This window comes from Corythoichthys intestinalis, chromosome 1 (assembly GCF_030265065.1).
Source record: "Corythoichthys intestinalis isolate RoL2023-P3 chromosome 1, ASM3026506v1, whole genome shotgun sequence".
NCBI classification, from domain to species: Eukaryota; Metazoa; Chordata; class Actinopteri; order Syngnathiformes; family Syngnathidae; genus Corythoichthys; species Corythoichthys intestinalis.
The window spans coordinates 44,069,590-44,087,439 of NC_080395.1; the positions used below are offsets into that span (position 1 = coordinate 44,069,590).

General features: G+C 39.0%; 1 protein-coding gene across 2 annotated transcripts in view; it reads right to left on the reverse strand.

Moving 5' to 3' along the window:
* myo1ea (myosin IEa) overlaps positions 1-17,850 on the reverse strand; it is an 80,124-nt gene that overhangs the window by 35,524 nt on the left and 26,750 nt on the right. For both annotated transcript variants that reach the window (XM_057851385.1, XM_057851377.1), the window contains exons 5-7: positions 8,190-8,277; positions 6,258-6,347; positions 561-692 (exon numbers count right to left, since the gene is read on the reverse strand). In XM_057851385.1, coding sequence (XP_057707368.1) covers positions 561-692; positions 6,258-6,347; positions 8,190-8,277 — 310 coding nt within the window. The remainder of the gene's footprint in view (positions 1-560; positions 693-6,257; positions 6,348-8,189; positions 8,278-17,850) is intronic.

The window sequence follows — 17,850 nt, forward strand, 5'->3', positions numbered from 1 at the left end:
CAAAAAACACCGTCTTATATTCGGGCCAATACGGTATGTTAAAACACAGCTTTGCATTATGAAAAAGTCAGCTTTGCTTAATGCTGAGAAAAAATACCAATTGAGATGCTAAAACGGTTAGCACCCACAGACATGGTTTTAGAACTCTTTTGGTATTGAATTATTAGCGCGGACACAGAACAAACTAAACCCATCTCAAGATACCAAATGATTGAAACTCATTGACCGCTCTAGACGTGTAATCCATTTTAACTCCTTCAGGGCCATTGACAGCAATAGGCATCCAAGGAGGAGGACAAGAAATACTGGGGTATGACAGGGCAGGGTGACTGACATTTTAACTCATTGGCTGCCGTTGATAATCCATTTTGACCATGAGGGCTGGAAGCGATCATTTGTTGCTGGCCCTCCCAGTCAAAATGGATTGAACGTCTAGCACAGTCAGTGGCAGTCAATGAGTAAAGAGACACAGTCAAATATTTGAGTCTACATTTAGTGTTTCTGTGTGGTGGTGAGCCAAGAAATTCCTCATTGCTCCACAGGTTGTAAGTAGCCCCCACCTGATAGAATATATGGAAACTCCTCTCGCCAGGATTCCTCATGACGACACGTGACTTCTCCAGAAGGAAGTTGGAGATTTTCCCTCCGTCTGGCTCGCCGCCGTTGCTGAACTGGATCTCAAAGTATTTCCCCTGATGGACCAGAGACATTTTCACCAACTGAGTGGGCTCACAGACGTGCTCCTGTGCGCGCTTCTATATGAACATTTTACTGCCTTTTCACTTTTTTCACCAGACGGGGCGTGTAACGTAATCTCCTTTCCAGTCGCTCTCAAACTGAGAGCGGTAGCTCGACACTAAACAGAGACATTATTTATCCAAAGACGCTACCTCAAAAGAGCTTATTTAAAGGCTGTTGAAGCCAAAATAAATGGATGTTTCCCGAGACAATACAGCAGGGTTGTGGAAACTACAGCCTCTGGGCCATACACCGAGCATTTGATCTGTCCTGCTAAGCAATTCTAAAGATAAATACAACCCAAGAGGAACTCACATGCTCATAATATAGAATAAACATGTGTTCAATCTTTGCATCATATAAATTCAGTATGGAAGACTGGATGGAAAAAGGTCCCCCACCTTGCAATACGGCTTCATCTCTTCAGTAAAAGTAAATCTGTATGACTGTTTCACTGGCATGGTTCGCCTTCATTTTAGGAAGTCAACCATTTTACAGTACATTGGACTGTTAAAAGAACAGTAAAACAATGTCCTACCTTCTGGGGGAAAGTCCAGTTTTTAGTGAATAAAGATCAGAATAAAAGATGCTAAATTTCAACTTTTAATTAACTTTTTTCCCCTCGTAAACCCTGACTTATATGCAGTATTACAACTTTATCCCAGAAAACAGGAATTTATTGTCTTTTAACTTACAAAACAGCTTTATCAGAAATATTTTGTTGGTAAAATGGCAAATAAAATGCTGTTTAATTACACTCCAGATGGATGAAGATCTGACAGCTGTTTTCAACAAACTTTGGTGGAACGGAATACAAAACTGATCGCCTTTTTTCACAGTCACGTTGTTTAAGTATTGGATCCCCATTCAGAAATATGAATATACTGTACTTAACTCATTCATTGCTAGCCTGGTACAGTGGTACCTCTACACACAAAGTTAATTTGTTCCAGGACCTTGTTTGTAAGCCAAAATGGTCGTATGTCGAGCAGGATTTTTCTTGCCTGGCACCGCCAGACTATTCTCCCTGTATTTTTCAAACACTGTGAGAAGAGTCTGGGAACCATCTCCTTATCGGTCTCTCGAGCCATAATGAAATCATCCGTGCAATCAGATTAGTTTATTTGCGTGACGTGTTCTTAACAAGCAACGTCACTCTTGCGCGTTGCAAGCAACACAGATGGCGAATGGGAGAGCTGAGAATATGTTCCAATCTGCGGTAAATTCAGTTTTAAATGACCAAAAACACATTGAGTCGCAAAAACCAACAGTCTGTCTCGCGCTAGCCATGTTGAATAAACTTATCCGTTCTCTGCACTCCTCGTATGTTTATTCCCTCGCACTGGAGCTTCTTGTCGCTACATCAACGGCACGTCTGCCCGTCACTGATTGGTTCACTCTGCTGTGGCTTGCTCCACCCAGGGAATTTGATCCGCCGAACGGTCGCCAGACTCTCTAGACCTCACTCACATGACGTCACAACCACGCCTCCGCGCCATATTGTCCGTCAGCTCGTCGTTTTTACGCATTACCGCTACGTAAATTCCTCCTATTATGGCGTGTTTTTCTGCTCGTTAACATTAATAATCAAAATGGTGAAGGCGTGTCTGGCGGGTGGTTGCAGTAACAGAGAAGATAGATGGAGAGACGAAGTTCTACCGTATTCCGAGAGACCCGGAGAGGAGAAGATGGACTGCTGCAATTCGACGAGAAAACTGGGCACCAAATGATCACCACAGATTATGTAGTAGTCATTTTATATCTGGTAAGATGCATTTAATATATATTTAGAGGGTTTTGGGCTGACAACCACAATTAGTATCATTGCGAGGTTAATCGCCGACAACAAACAGTTTCAAATTCAAGATGTTTATTTCTTCCGCCATCATTATTTTTTGAATAATATTTAGCTGGTACCAAGTGAAAGAAGCTGGCCTCGTCACCGGATCATCAGTTAAACAGGGGTGTACAGACTGTTTGCAAAGGGGGCCAGATTTGGTGTGGTAAAAATGTGGGGGGCTACCTTGGCTGATTTACGTAGAACAATATATTTAAACAAATTTTAGCAAGCCCTTCTGTGTGTCTCATTTGCTGTATTATTGTTTTTTTAATTCATAATTTCAACAATCTCGCCTTTGTGGCGTTCTCTTTCGACACTCGGGCTCTTGCAAAATACTGCTGCTGTGAAATTAAACTAGCTTCAAGTTGCTATAATTTGTCGCTGCGTATCTTCCCTGTAATGTTGTACATGTCAGTGTGTCCTGTTTGGTAATCTCGCGTCACATCGAACTCTTTGAAAACAGCGACTGTCTCTTTGCAAATGAGGCAGACACAGTTGTTGCGTATTTTATTGAAGAAATAGTCCAATATCCACCTATCCTTGAAGTGTCGGCCATCACAGTCAACTTTTTTTTTTTTTTTTGGATTGTCGCCATTTTAGAAAATTGGACATAAAGGGTCACACGGGTTATTGTTGCTTAGAGTGCTGCTCTTAAAGTTTTTCAAACTTTCATGAGAATAGGCTGAGTTTCTGTGGAGAAGATAGTTGTAGATATCAGGGTAGCAGATGTCAGGCAGAGACGGCAAAGACAGCGGGTCGAAAAATATCGATTTAGGCATCAAATATGGATCTGGCGAATGGATAGACTGAAGCTTTTCCACATAACGCCTTTTATGCAACGCATCCAATGAGTTTACAGCGTCTGAAAGCACCGGGGCTTCCATGAATTGCACTATAAATTGCACGACAAATTGAAACCATTGAGAATACGGATAAACAATGACGGACAATATGGCGGCCGGATACAGCGACACGTCATTGTGTGACGTTGGTGAGTGGGGTCTATAGCTGGGACAGCGGTGAGTCTGGTGTACCAGGCAAGGATTTTCCCATAAGAATACATTATAATTCCATTAATTTGTTCCACAGCCTGAAAACCTACACTAAATCCTTAATAAATACTGCCTGTACTATTACAAATGGCATTTACACATAGCAAAACAAATAAAGTATAAATAAAAATCAGAATAATAATATAATTAGGGGTGTAACGGTACACAAAAATCTCGGTTCGGTACGTACCTCAGTTTTGAGGTCACGGTTCGGTTCATTTTCGGTACAGTAAGAAAATAAAATGCAAAATATAAATGTGCTAGTTGTTTATTACACACTTTTGTGCTTTCAACAATAGGAACATTAGCCTATACAAAGCTAGAATTCTGCTCAAAAAGTTGCGGGTATTTAAAGATAATCCAACAACAATTTGCCTTTCAGACCCTGCGTATTGGTCAGCTTTCTTTCTGAAAGAAAGAAGAAAAAAGAAGTCCTGTGCTAAAGACAAAAGCAATCCCAATGACAAAGATTTTAACATGTATTTTACAAATGAAATGCTTCAATGAAACTTTTTTTTTTCTTATGACCAGTTTTCAAAAGCTTTATTGGTGGATTTTGTCAAGTTAAAGCGCCACACAGAAATTAATAAATGTAATTGTGTAAGCAGGATGTGTGTATTATTCTTATCATTTATTTACAGGTGTTTTAGCTCATTTCAATTTATTTAATTTAAATGGGCTATTATTTATTTTATTATGTGTTTATATTTTACAAATGTGATGTAGTATTCATTTATATTGTATATTTTATGTTGTATAACTTTAGTTCCTATGTGAATATTAGTTCCTACTTGTTTTGTTGTGGTAGGAGAGTTTTGTTTTGAACACGGGGCCGTGTTGGTTATTATCATAGTAGAGAAGACAGCAGTAAATCATCAAAGACAAGTCAACTGTGCCCCAATCTACCACTCAAGAGATCTGATGGACTCAAAAAGTAGGTTACGATTGCATATTAGTTTGAAAATCGACCGGATCCACCGTATTTTTACACAAGTGACTTCCAGTCTGCCCGATCCTAGCTACCGGTAGTAGTATTGACGCAGGAGGGCCGAGTCTCGCGTCAAATAATAAACTCTGACGTTCTTTTTGCATGCGTCGCGTTGAGCCGCTTCTGGGATGCATCTAACACGCGGCCGCGCTGCAACTGGTGTACATTGGCTGATTGACTCTAACGCCCGCGTTTCACTGCGTTCTCCCGGCGGCCACGTTGTCGCGCCGTTGACGTTTCCAGGTTAAACTGTCTTACCATGTTGGTCCTCATTATTGTAAAGAAGACGGAGTAAATATAATCTACACAAAGAAACTGTAACCCGATCGACTCACAGCCTCGAAAAGTAAGGGTTATATTACGTCAGAAACTCGTTCGGTACGCGTCCGTTCCGAACCAAGCACCACGTACCGAAACGGTTCAATACTATTACATGTACCGTTACACCCTTAAGTATAATAATAATAATTCCTGTAATAATGTAATGAATCGGGTTCTAATGTGGCGGACGTTTTTTGGGTGCTGCACCTGAACGCACCGCGTGGCTGACGTAACAGAGAGAAAGGTGCAGTCGAGATTTTACATTCTCTTTTAAAGTTTTGTTGTTGGCGTCAACTGCGGCGGACAGTAGGCGTGTTGTGTTGCACACGTTCTCAAATAAATGATTAAAAACCTGACAAAGCTGGCAATTTCTTGGGCGATGTTACCACAAAAATAATTGTCAGTTATAAATACTGGTGAACGTAGGTCGGAGGAGGACTGTCAAGATCGTAGACGTTCTACAGCCGTATTGTCGAGGATGTTCACAAATGCGCACAACTCACTCATATTTTTCTATCGTTTCCATTTTCATTTAAATGGTAAGCTTTTTCATTTTTTTTCACCACCTGCACTAACCTTCTTGAAACCCGTGTTGAGTTCTCTCACATGGAAATCTGTCGTGCGTCCGCCTTGCAGCAAAACAAAAAACTACGGCGCTGTCATAAATCGTCGTATTTCGAGCATGTCGTCGGATGAAGAAACAAATGGCGACTCAAATTTTATGTCGGATGTCGAAAAGATCGTGTGTCGAAGCGATCGTATTTCGAGGTACCACTGTATAATATGAAGTACATGAATATGTGCTGTGGTAGTTAGTAAAAAGATCATGTTTATCTGGCATTGACAGCAAAAGACTATCAACATGCTAAATTGAATTTTAATCAGCATAAAATTCCCAACCCAATAACAGATTATTAATTGCAAATTATTGCTTAGTGTTCCATACTAATTAAAATGAAAAGGAAGAATGTTTTTTCTTGCTGCTTTATAGAGAAAAATATTCCTATTTGAAATTTAGATGTCACTTTTACTCTCTTTTTAAGTAAACCCGAAAGCTTCTAATTTTTTTCCAACCTATTCTATATGAAAGTATGACTTTTCCTCTCCCTCTCTATTTTATGACCACTTTGCTAAGAAACAAAGCAAGATGTCAAGTGTGTGAAGTTTGACTGTATTATTTTAATGAAATCTCTAATTTCCCCTGTGTACTTTCTTCACACAAGCTTCCACTATTTCAAATGGACTTGTCATGGCTGTCTTCTAAAAACATTCTAAGGAAATCAGTCGGAGGGTGGCGTGAGGTATTGGGAAGTCTTACAAATCTACTGGAGTTGTTGTTCCTAACAGTCTTGGCGTTGCCAAAGGCTTCCAGCAGCGGATTGGACTGCAGGATGATGTCTTTGACGTGCTGTGAGGACACACAAATGGGTCATGCACAATGAGCGACATACACACATGCAAGCATACCATCGAGTGCATTAGGTAAAGACATTACATTCTTCACACCCTCACCAGTGAGTGTGACTCTGGAACTTTCCACTCACATATTCTTTGTACAAACACACACTGTCTGGAGGACATCTTTCCTTCGCAAGGTATTTCTATGTCAGACTCGTGAGATTGAAATCACAGACTTCCACTCGCTTATTGGAGAATGGAATGAATGACACTACTTAGGCAATGTTGGGTATATTAGTGCTTTGTAGGGGCTTTTGGGGAAATTCTTTCGAGATTAACCTTAATGTTCTATGATCTTTAGGGGTGTATTTAATTCAAACATCTTTAAGCATTTATATACGACACTCATTAATTCGTTGGCTGCCATTGACGCTAGAGGTCCAGTCCATTTTGACTGGGAAGAAGTCAATCCTCCTATTTCAAGGAAGATGACTTGGACATCTACCGTTGTCAATAAGTTAAATATAGTACTATGATATTTGGAAGAAAAAACAAACAAAATTTATAGAGTGTTATTCGGGGCCATATATATATATATATATTTTTTTTTTTAATGTATTTCTGTTTTTATTCATTTAGATTTATTCATTTAGTTTTGATTAATATTAAATAATTATAGTTTGCATTTGAACAATAACAACAACAACAACAAAAAATACAAAATAATTTAAATATTGCACAATGATTGATAATTTAAGAAAATGTGATAATAATTGAGACCTGGTGTCCACATATGTGGACATCACATTTTCAGTCATGTTGGCCTCACCTGTATATCAAATGTTAATGTTAATGGCATACAAGACCCAAAATGTGATGTCCACATATGTGGACGCCAGGTCATTATGACTTTTTTTTAATTTCCTTTTTTAATTAACAAAAATAGTCACATAGGCTATAAAGGTTTAAACGTTTTAAATACACATGTTCAACTGTTTAACCCTTTTAATCAGAATTGTATTTTTATCTTATTTATATATTTTTTGATGAATGAATACTTTTATCAATTTATAAAATGTTAGAAAAAACCAAAATGAATCAATTCAAATGACTAATAATGGAAAAAAATAAAATAAAATAAATAACACTCTGGTTATTGCCCCCCTTTTTTTTTTTTTTAAATTTCACTCATTGCCAGCCACTGACAAGAATAGAGGTCCAACTTATTGAAACTGCTGGTGTGTAGGCTCATCTTTCAATAACACTGACAACGCTATATGTCCAATCCAGCAGCGAATGATCACTGCTAGCCTTACTAGTCAAAATGGACTGGACGTCAAACACCGTCAATGGCAGTCAATGTGTTCAATCATTGCCCTAAAAATGGTTATAGTTTCCAAAAATTGTTTTTAAAAAAAATGTTAGCGAACAACTTATTCAAAAAGTATTAAGTTGTTCATTAACAATTTCTGGTTGCACTACTGTGATGTCACACGATTTTCAGAGCTGCTAGAGTTATCACCATCACGCCTACTCCTCGGCCGCAGTGGAAACATAAGCCGGCTTGGCTTTTATGGTTCCAAATTTTCGCAGTGAACTGAATTGAACTGTACTGCTGGGCTTAATGGAAACAAGAAAAAATTATCAGTGGTGCAGTTTAGAGTAACAATCCAACGTTTAACACAACCTCAAGATGTTTTCCAATTCATTTATGGAAATAGAGGCGATAAAATGGAAAAACTGCAATCCCAATGCAACTGCAGAGTTGGCATTTCCTCGTCACATCTAGATCTTAATGCAGAATGAGCAAATATTTCCTGTTTTTTTATTTGTGAGAAGATGTTGAGCTCACCTGTACCCTAGGTCCGCCTCCTGACACTTTGGAGATATATCCCATAATGTATTTGGCTGCCACAGTCTTACCAGCTCCACTCTCCCCACTAAAAAACACAAAACATAACATGTGCTTTCTTTCTTTTTATTAATATTTAACTCATTCACTGCCAGTACAGTAGAAGTCTCAAACTTATTGTCCCTATTTTAACACCAAATTGTAGTATTAGCGTGGCCCGTGTGCATTTTGCCATGATCGATGCAAAAAAAAAAAAAAAAAACACACACACACACACATATCGATAAATAGATCATCTGAAATAATAAATAATTGAATAAAATTGAACAAATAGAAAATAGAAATAAATAAAAAAGTAAAAAAATAAATAAAAAAGGGGAATAGAATATACAGTATACAGTAATTAAAAAAAAATTAGCAGAAATAAAACAGTGAATGAAAAAAATATTAGGTGAACACAGACACTGCTACTACAGAATGAGCCACCAAAATAGCAAACAATCATTAAAGTTTTATATTTAAAGAACTTTTTTCCATCAAATCATTCAAAATATATTAAATCATGACATATTGTTATCGTGATATAAAATGGCTCGTAGGTATGTGTACATTTTCACGCACTGGCATGCCTGATGTTGACTAGGAGAGAATGCACAATCAAATCAAGAGTGTGCATTAACTAACCGACATTTTCTTACAGAATGGTCAAAGTTACTTGTATATGTGTAGTTTTTACTAAAATCACTTATCATCTGATATATGACGTGACCAACAATAGTATAATATAAAATAGCCCATTTTGTTTGCATTCTGTAAACGTATTTATTTTTTGTCACTTTCTTACAAGATTTTTTATATCATCCGGCATTACTGTGAGTTAACTGTGAAATTGAACAATATGATAAAAGCAGATGTTTTTTTGTTTTTTTTTAACACTGTTATCAAATGTATCGACTGTTACCAACTTTATAGGTCTAACTTGTGTATATTCTGTTCGTCAGTTCTTGTTTTCCCAGTTCGGGCTTTGTTGTGGTTTTGGACATGCAGTTCCTGTTTTGTGTTTGAGAACATTTCACCGATGCAGATAATCACAGTAATAAATAAATGACTGCTCTGCTCTTAATGTGTACTTTACTGAAGGTTCCACTCTTGACTTTGGCAAAATATCAATCATAAAATGGAGATCATACTAAGCGACAAAGACAATGGAGTTCATGTTACAGTGGCATATGTGAAGTTCAAAAGTTAGCACACTTGCCCAGTATGTAATCTGTGTAGCTACAAATGTAAAAATTGAGCACGCGCTTAGCACTGGCATTTTTAAAGCTAGCTCGTAAGAGTTATCAATTTTCAGGTGTTATATAATACATGAATGTTTCTTCTTGCTATGCAAAGAATAATTATATCGGCAAAAAGAAATGCAGCTCCACCTCACTGAAAGAAGCATTAATATTTCACTTCATAAAATATTCTGTCCGTTGTACCCAAAAACATTCATTATTTGTGTATTATCACATGCACTTGCGTTGGAGTCTTTCAGCGTGTATGTGCATTTGTATAACTGACATCACAAAACGGCTGCACCTGTAAGCGGTGTCCTTTTTGGTGCTTTAACATTATTTTCTTCATTATCCGTGTTCTAAGAAAATCTTGTTTAGACGTTTGCTGAGTGAGTTTACTGCCACCATACAGCACTTGTATCTTGAATTTTTGACTACAAGTCACAGCCCCCCACCCCCAAAAAACTGCAAAACAACAAATTGTATCTTGTAATACCCCAGAAACCGAGTGACTCGTATCACAAGCAATCACTGCATAATTCTACATTCAGTCTGTCAAATTATACCGTATACACAAACTAAATAAATAATATGTGTGACGGCCTAGTGCATGTAAATCCTGCCGGGGCACACTTGCCTTCATCTCTATTCCCACACACTACATTCTACTTTCCCTTCTTGACTTCTGGGTCATACTTATTTCGACGCATGCGGTTTGGCAGTGGATGGCTGTGGAGTCCTGTTTTTTTTTTTTTTTCTCCTGCGCCTTAAAGTAGAGTTGCCTGGCTAAATGCTGTGTGAAAAACACAGCTGTTGCCTGTTAGCAGCGGCCAGAGGAAGTCATGGGAGCCAGTCTTCTATTAACCCTCCTCCGCCCCCAGTCCAGCACCTCCTCACTGTAAACTGGAAGTCTTCACACTGCTGCATGTGAGTTTTGGATTCTCACTCTTAAAATGTGCTTTCTATTTAGGGGATGTAAGTATCAAGGTGGAGTGCGTCCAATGTATTTGAGAATTACCAACTAAATTAACTCACTGGCTACATTTAAATGGACAAAATTTCCTTTATCTGATCAGTTTTCCTATTAAAATTATTATTGAACAAATGCAGGTAAACCCCAGGTTACAAACACGCTCCATTCCTACGCTGGCGACGTAAACTGAATTTCCGCGTTAATCTGGATTAACCCATTGAGTATCCCTATATTGCCCCTAAATCTCAAAATAACTATCCAAAAACATGTATTATAAGTCGTTGTACTGTCCTCGACAAGACGTTGGAGCTAAATCCGAACTAGACAGCGAGCTAAACTGTAATCTTTCTCCTCTCTCTCACTCGGCTGCACGACTTCTTCGTAAGAGCAAATGTGCTCTTCCTCGTGTGTGCGCGTGCCCTCTTCTTCATGTGCACAAATATGTTTTTTTTGTGTGTAGACGCGCTCTTACTCGCATGCTACCTGTGCTACGCTCTTTGCGCCAAAATAAAAGCATTAATCACATAAGGACTGGAGACAAAATGGCTGACAAGACCCCGGCGTCATAAAATCAAAATCACTTAAATTGGGTACAGGTAGTCCCCGGGTTACGACCATAGACATCATCACTATCGACGTGTCACTTCGTCATTCTTTGTGCGACGTCTTATCAGAGGGAGCTGAGCTTTCTTTAATGATAGCCGAAGACGGCACACGCTCATGTCGGATTTAAGCTTGGATTTACTTACGACTGGATTTAACTACGAAAGCTGTACCGCATACAAACAGGAAAGATTGTCTCAGGAGTGATTTGTTCGATGATTCAAAGTAAATAATATATTTTTCGTACCATGCATGCGTGATTAAAGCATTTATTCGAAGGAATTTTCTTTTTTGCTTACACATGGAGGTGGCTAATTTTCGTAACTGACTTGCCTCATAGTTTTTACTTTTAACCAAGAATCGAGACTGTTTTACGTCCACATCTATAAAGAATTCAGGGATTTAAGCATTTATTCACATGAATTTTCGCCATAAAAGCTCTGTTTACGCCAGGCGGCCGTTAGCCTCATTCGCTAACATAGTTGCATAGTACTTCGTCAATATACGTAAAATAAACGCTAACTGCACGATTTCTGTGCTTTTAACCATGAATCGAGACTGTTTTACATCCATATCTATGCTGAATTCGGGGATTTAAGCATTTATTCACAAGAATTTTTGCTAGAAAAGCTCCTGTTACGCCAGGCGGCCGCTAGCCTCATTCGCTATCAATATATAGTGTATGATGATAAAAAAGGGCTACTCTATTCTATAATAAGCAGTGTTGGGCACGTTACTTTAAAAAAGTAATTAGTTATAGTTACTCACTACTTCTTCCAAAAAGTAACTGAGTTAGTCACTGAATTACTCTATAGTAAAAGTAACTAGTTACTAGGGAAAGTGCCTATTTCCGTTACTTTAAAAAGAAGTTGTTGTATGTCAAAGAATTTGAAATTTTCTGAGCAGTATTCGAGTCAGTTGAATAGAGAAGAAAAGACATATTTAATATTTATTGCACTTCACCAGCAACAGATTTATCTTACACTTGAAGTGCAACAAAAATAAACAGATTTGATTTGCTTACCACAGATGTCGACAAAAGCTTTGCCCCGGGACATAAATTATACTTTACATGCATGTTCTTTCCTTTAATTTCGACCAACTTGAAATAGTGTTTATATCTCCACCTCGTCAAGGACAAATTTTCCTCTGAATGCTCTGCCATCATATCCCTCTGCATCTGTTTTGCGTGTGTGTGTTTGCCGCACGCGCTGTTCCGGTTTGTGTGTGCAAACACCGGCTCTGAAGTACGTGCGCTATTAGGCTCGAGCGTTTACGTCACACAATGGGGGATCACGTGAGATTTGACAACAACGCAGCCATATTGGAAGCAGGTCTGGCTTGCGGGACATTAAACTTTAACTTGCCAGTTCGATAAAGAGACAAACTCGTTTCTAAGGCGAAGAATAAGATATGTGATCAAACATAAGGATGTGAACAATGTTGACCCTTACGAGCAAGCCGAAGACAAATGGACTAAAGATGTCGACGGGCTTCCACAATTACACGAGATGGACATTCTGATGTATTCATTGTTTGGTGTATGTTGCTAAACTCATCAGCGATTCCGAAATTACAAATCGCTACAAAGCTGCGAACAGTTTTGCTGCGGATGGGTGCAGGACCTGCACATTGTGACCGTATCAAACGGCAACTCCATCGTTCTTGCAAAGGTACGCTATGTGTGTTTACTATTTTCATTGCCATGAACCTGAACGCACCCCAAGTCTTGGATGACAAATAAACAGAGCAGAGTAGACTTGCTACGGCTGGTAGTTTCTTGAATTTATTCAAAGTAAGTAACCCACCGCTTTTGACCGTCAGTAACGTTAACGGTGTTGTAACGGTAGAAAAATAATTAGTCAGATTTCCCCGTTACTGAAAAAATAACGCTGTTATGTAACGGCGTTATTTATAACGGCGTTATTCCCAACACTGATAATAAATAGTGATTATATAGAATTTATTAATAATCTATTTACATATTATTTATACTTGATTCTGCATGTTTTCCTCAAGTATTAAGTTTCTGATGTTAATTGAGTGATTTATTAGCTGTTGAAAACCTGCAGTAAATAAAAAAAATTTAAAAAAGTTGCTATTTTGGTCAAAAACTTGTATGTTAAATATTGCTATTGATCTTGAAAATATAGGTGATTATCTCTGCATTTGGTGATTTTTGTGCATCTAGTGTAAAATCAGACTTTTATAGCTATTTTAAGTAATGCTGTTCTTATATAAAAAATAATTAATCGGGATTTTATAAGGGAATGACTTAGAATTTTTTGATGCCACTGCTCATGGAGACTCATATATGGCTAAGGTAAGTGCCTGTTTTGGTTTTAGGTCGGTAGCAGCTTTGGTTTTGTAAATATTTGAATTTGACGTTTTTGAAAATAGCTCCCCTACAAATTGGCCCACTTTCCTGTGTCATGTCAATAGGTTATGAAGTCTATGTTACGACATTCCCGACTTAAGTGATTTTGACTTTTTTTTTTTTTTTTTTTTTAAAGTCTCCTGGCAATAGCACCTTTCAGACTTAAATCCCGCTAAATTCCCGTGTAATGTGACGCGGGATTTTCCCGTGTCATGGCTTTCAGAAATGGTGAGATGTACCAGGAATTATCCGGGTTGGACACTTTCAGACTTGTGCCGTGTTCGCGACTCTGTGCGGCGAGGGCAATGAACGGGTTTCTTTAACCCGGACATTGTCATTTTTGGTTGGCATCGGCAACAAAATAAACCACATATTTCGAAAGATGGACGATTGACCGTCTCTTCCTCGGCTCTAAGATCCAGTAGCAGTTTAATTCTGTCATGTTTCCAGTTTAATTTAGCTATTTCCAGTTTGCCATGTTGATAATTGCGATGTTGGTTTTCTGCTTTCGTCTTACTGCCAAGAAAGAAGAAATGACGATCGGCTCCGCCATGATATAGACGTCATCAGCCTTCCCGCTGTGACCAAGGCAAGGCAAGGCAAATTTATTTATATAGCACAATTCAACACAAGGCAATTCAAAGTGCTCTTGAATTGCGGGACCAGTGAATTAACCGGCCACTTTCATACATGCTGCGTCCCTCGTCACAGGAAACTGCTTTCAGACATAAGGGCTACCCGTTTAAATCCCTGGACATAACCGGAGTCAAGAGTATGTTTGAAAAGGCTTATACTTACCAGCATAGATGGTAAGTATAGTATTTTATTTTTTACTTTTACTTATGTGACGCATAATACATATTTTGGATAGTTATTTTGAGATTTAGAGGGAATTTAGGGGTACTTAAGGGGTTAATTCCAACTTACATGGAAATTCAGGTTACGTCGCCTGCGTAGGAGCAGAACTCGCTTGTAACCCGGGGACTACCTGTATACAGGAAATAGTAAAAGAAGAAGCCGCACTGTGTCACTAAAACATCGCGGCGATCATTTCTACATTAAAAGTTAGCGTCATTTCGTGTATCTTTCCCGTTTTCATCTTTATCACGGATACAGACCAGTTCAGTCTTGCGCATGCTATGTCTTGTCCATGTCAAATCCAGCGTGTCAGGTGATACATTGCTTTCTTGTCCATCTACCATGATAAAAATCCAATGGTAACAGTGTTGCGCGCGTGTAATAGAACACACGTTCCGTGAATGTGTTAGGGCCTCTGCCCCTCCCTCCTGAGACCTGGCCACCTCCGGCAGGTGTGCATGTTTTTAGTTGATTACAGGTCAGACGAGTGGAGCGGCCACAGCTGAGGGCAATGAACATCAGCCAGCTTTAAAAGCCCAGCAGACGCTCCACCTCGTCGCCCGATCAACTCGTCTGGTTCCACCGTCAGTTGTTTCTCGCATTCTTTGATACGTTCCCCTGATCACCGGCTCACGACTTGTTTTTTCTCTCGCCCCAGGACCTGTTCTCTGCGCGCCCCTTGTCGGATTCCACGCCTGCCTCCCTCCGAGCTCCCTCGCCTCACGCCAGCTCAACTACCCCGAGCCAAGTCATCAGCCATCGCCACATTCTTGTGATCACCAATAAAAGATTACTTCTCACCCCTGTGTGTCTGCTCTGGGATCCCCTCTTGCTCACGCAACCCTAACAGTACATGCAATCTGCATCCACCTGTGTTACCCAACTGTTCCTCGTCTCGTTACCCCTTGTCTGCGTATATAATGACCCACTTTCTTATCACTCATTGTCTATGTCTGTCCTTGCCAAAGTCAAGACCCGTCCAAGCCCTCGCGTACCTGCCCATCCGTTTACGTAAGTTTTGTTGATCCATAGTCCTTTTGTTTAAACTTTGTGATTTTTGTTAGTTATTATTAAAACGTTTTTTTTTTAGTTCACTGCCTCCTGCCTTGCATTTTTGTTTCACTGCTTTTGGGTCCACACAACCTGCCTTCCCGCGCATTCCCTGACAGAATGACCATTAATATTTGAAATATTGTCTATTAACGCTAACGTTTCCATAATTACAAGAAAAATAATACCAAAAAAAAAGCCATTTAAATTTAACGGTTTCATAAGAGATTCAATTTTGTCATTGGGAGGCTGGTAGAAGGGGAAAAAAACTGCCTTATTATGGGGTACTCCAGATTGATTGGCTAGTTTTACAAATAATTTCAAGCATTCTTTTTTTATTTGATTTCAGGACGAGTACGCTTACCCAGAAACTGCATGTTCTAATATTTTTATGTAGAAATTTAAAATTTGAACGTTGAGATGTAAAACGTCCTCCAATTCTGGAATGACTCATATAGTTTCAGATTCTTATACGAGTATGCACTTTGTCCTTGCTATTAAGAAATCTTTGGCATGCCAGTCATATTACGAGTGAAGAAATGGATATCAAGGATAATGAGTAAATGCTCAAACAACTTTCCATATGCTTGCAGATGTGTGCAGACTTTAAATTACAGTGTTGTGGAATAAAAAGCAGAACAGAGTGTGTGGAAATGAGCTCATGGTTAGTTCATTAAAAAAAAACAAAAAGCAAAAAAAAAAAAAAAACCAAACAAGTGTGTGCGCTGGCAATTCCATTATACGATCTGCGGTTTCTGTGCCATGATGATGCGAAATCACAACTTCTTAAATGACAACACTCAATCACATCTACTCTGTGATACGATGACTGATTTGAAGTACAGTAACACATTATTTGTTCTTCCTTACTTACCACTATTGATTGTATTGCTCATTTTCAAAATAAATAGTGGATGGAAATTGCAAACACATGCGAATGCTGACCACACTGCCCGGCCAGCAGTTGGCGACAGCTTTTTGTTTGCCTCATCATAACACCACTTCCATGCTTTTGTTTGCTGATTTAGTCCAGGGCATAATCCAATGTGGTGCTTTTATGTGGGCAAAACTCAACTAGTAAGTGCTCGCCGGCCAAACAACACATTTAAAGTGCTGAAGCGGGATTCTATCATCATGATGTAAGCACCATCAGCCGCAGTGTTCAGGTGATTGCACCATCAGTGACATCTCACTCCTCCCAGCACAACTCACTACAGAAACCACAAAACTGCTGCATCATGACTTAAAAATGTCTTTTGATTAGGAGGAATCAAGAAATGTAATTCATTTGCTGCAAGTGATGGTGATTTAATACCTAGCGTTCCTAAATCCAGTAAAAATGGTCCAGCCTGCGTCTGCAGTTAAGCCTTTGTAGGGCAGCTGATTTTTTTTTGGTCATTTAAAAAATACTTAACCCCATAAAAACCTGGCTCCCACGTACATGAAAATTACAATTTGGGTCAAATGTGGCCTCTATGACACAAAATGTGAACTACAGTGGGGAGAACAAGTATTTGATACACTGCCAATGGGAAATCCCATTGGCAGTGTATCCAATACTTGTTCTCCCCACTGTATGTGTATGTAGATGCCAGGTCTCGATTGTAATTATATATTAGGCCTTGGCAATAAATCATTTGTTTTGCCAAAAAAAAGGAATCTAGCAACTAGGTTTTCAATAGACTATTTTATGAGAAAGACTTTGTTTCTTTGTGTAGCTATTACTTTGTATTTACGGTCTAACAGCACAAATAGGAGGAGCAGTGGTTGATAATATAAATGGCCCGGTGGCCCAAACGTACTTTTAAATCCGTCAGGGCCACTAGAATGCTCCAACCACTGGCCCGGTGAAATCACTGAAAATAATGCAGCTATTAACAAAAAAGGAAAAAAAAAAAACTTTCACATTGATTCCGTGTTTTGATGACATTACGCTATTCCGATGAAAGGACAACCTTACAAGTCTATGCAGCCAGCCGTTGCTCTCCTTGCGCCGTAAACACACTTCGTTGGCTCGGTCTTGGTGACCGTACGCAACCTGATTACTGCAGCTGATTGTTTGTCAGTATCACAGTACCCACCTTACGTTATACTACAAGACGACATGTTTCTGAAACCCCCAACACCCGGTCAAGCACTGGGGAAAAAGACCACTCAAGAAAGAGAAAGTCACCAGAGGAGTTGAGGGAAAGCGAAATCCAATGTGAAAAGAAAAGGGAGAAAAAGCTTCAGCCCCGGTGGCGAGGCCGATGAAATTGGCGAGGCTACAATAAGGCAAAAAATGGGGTATACTGGGAAGTGTGCAGATCAATGCCCACATATGCAGACAAGTAAGATAGACAAAAGTTAACGAGTATGAAATCTATGGTATGAACATAACGTGATACGGAGAAAATAATATCATCATAACTAGGGATGGGAATTGATAGGATTTTTACGATTCCGATTCCATTATCAAATTGCTTAACGATTCAATTCTTCATCAATTCTCTTATCGATTCTAATTTGGGGAAAAAGAAG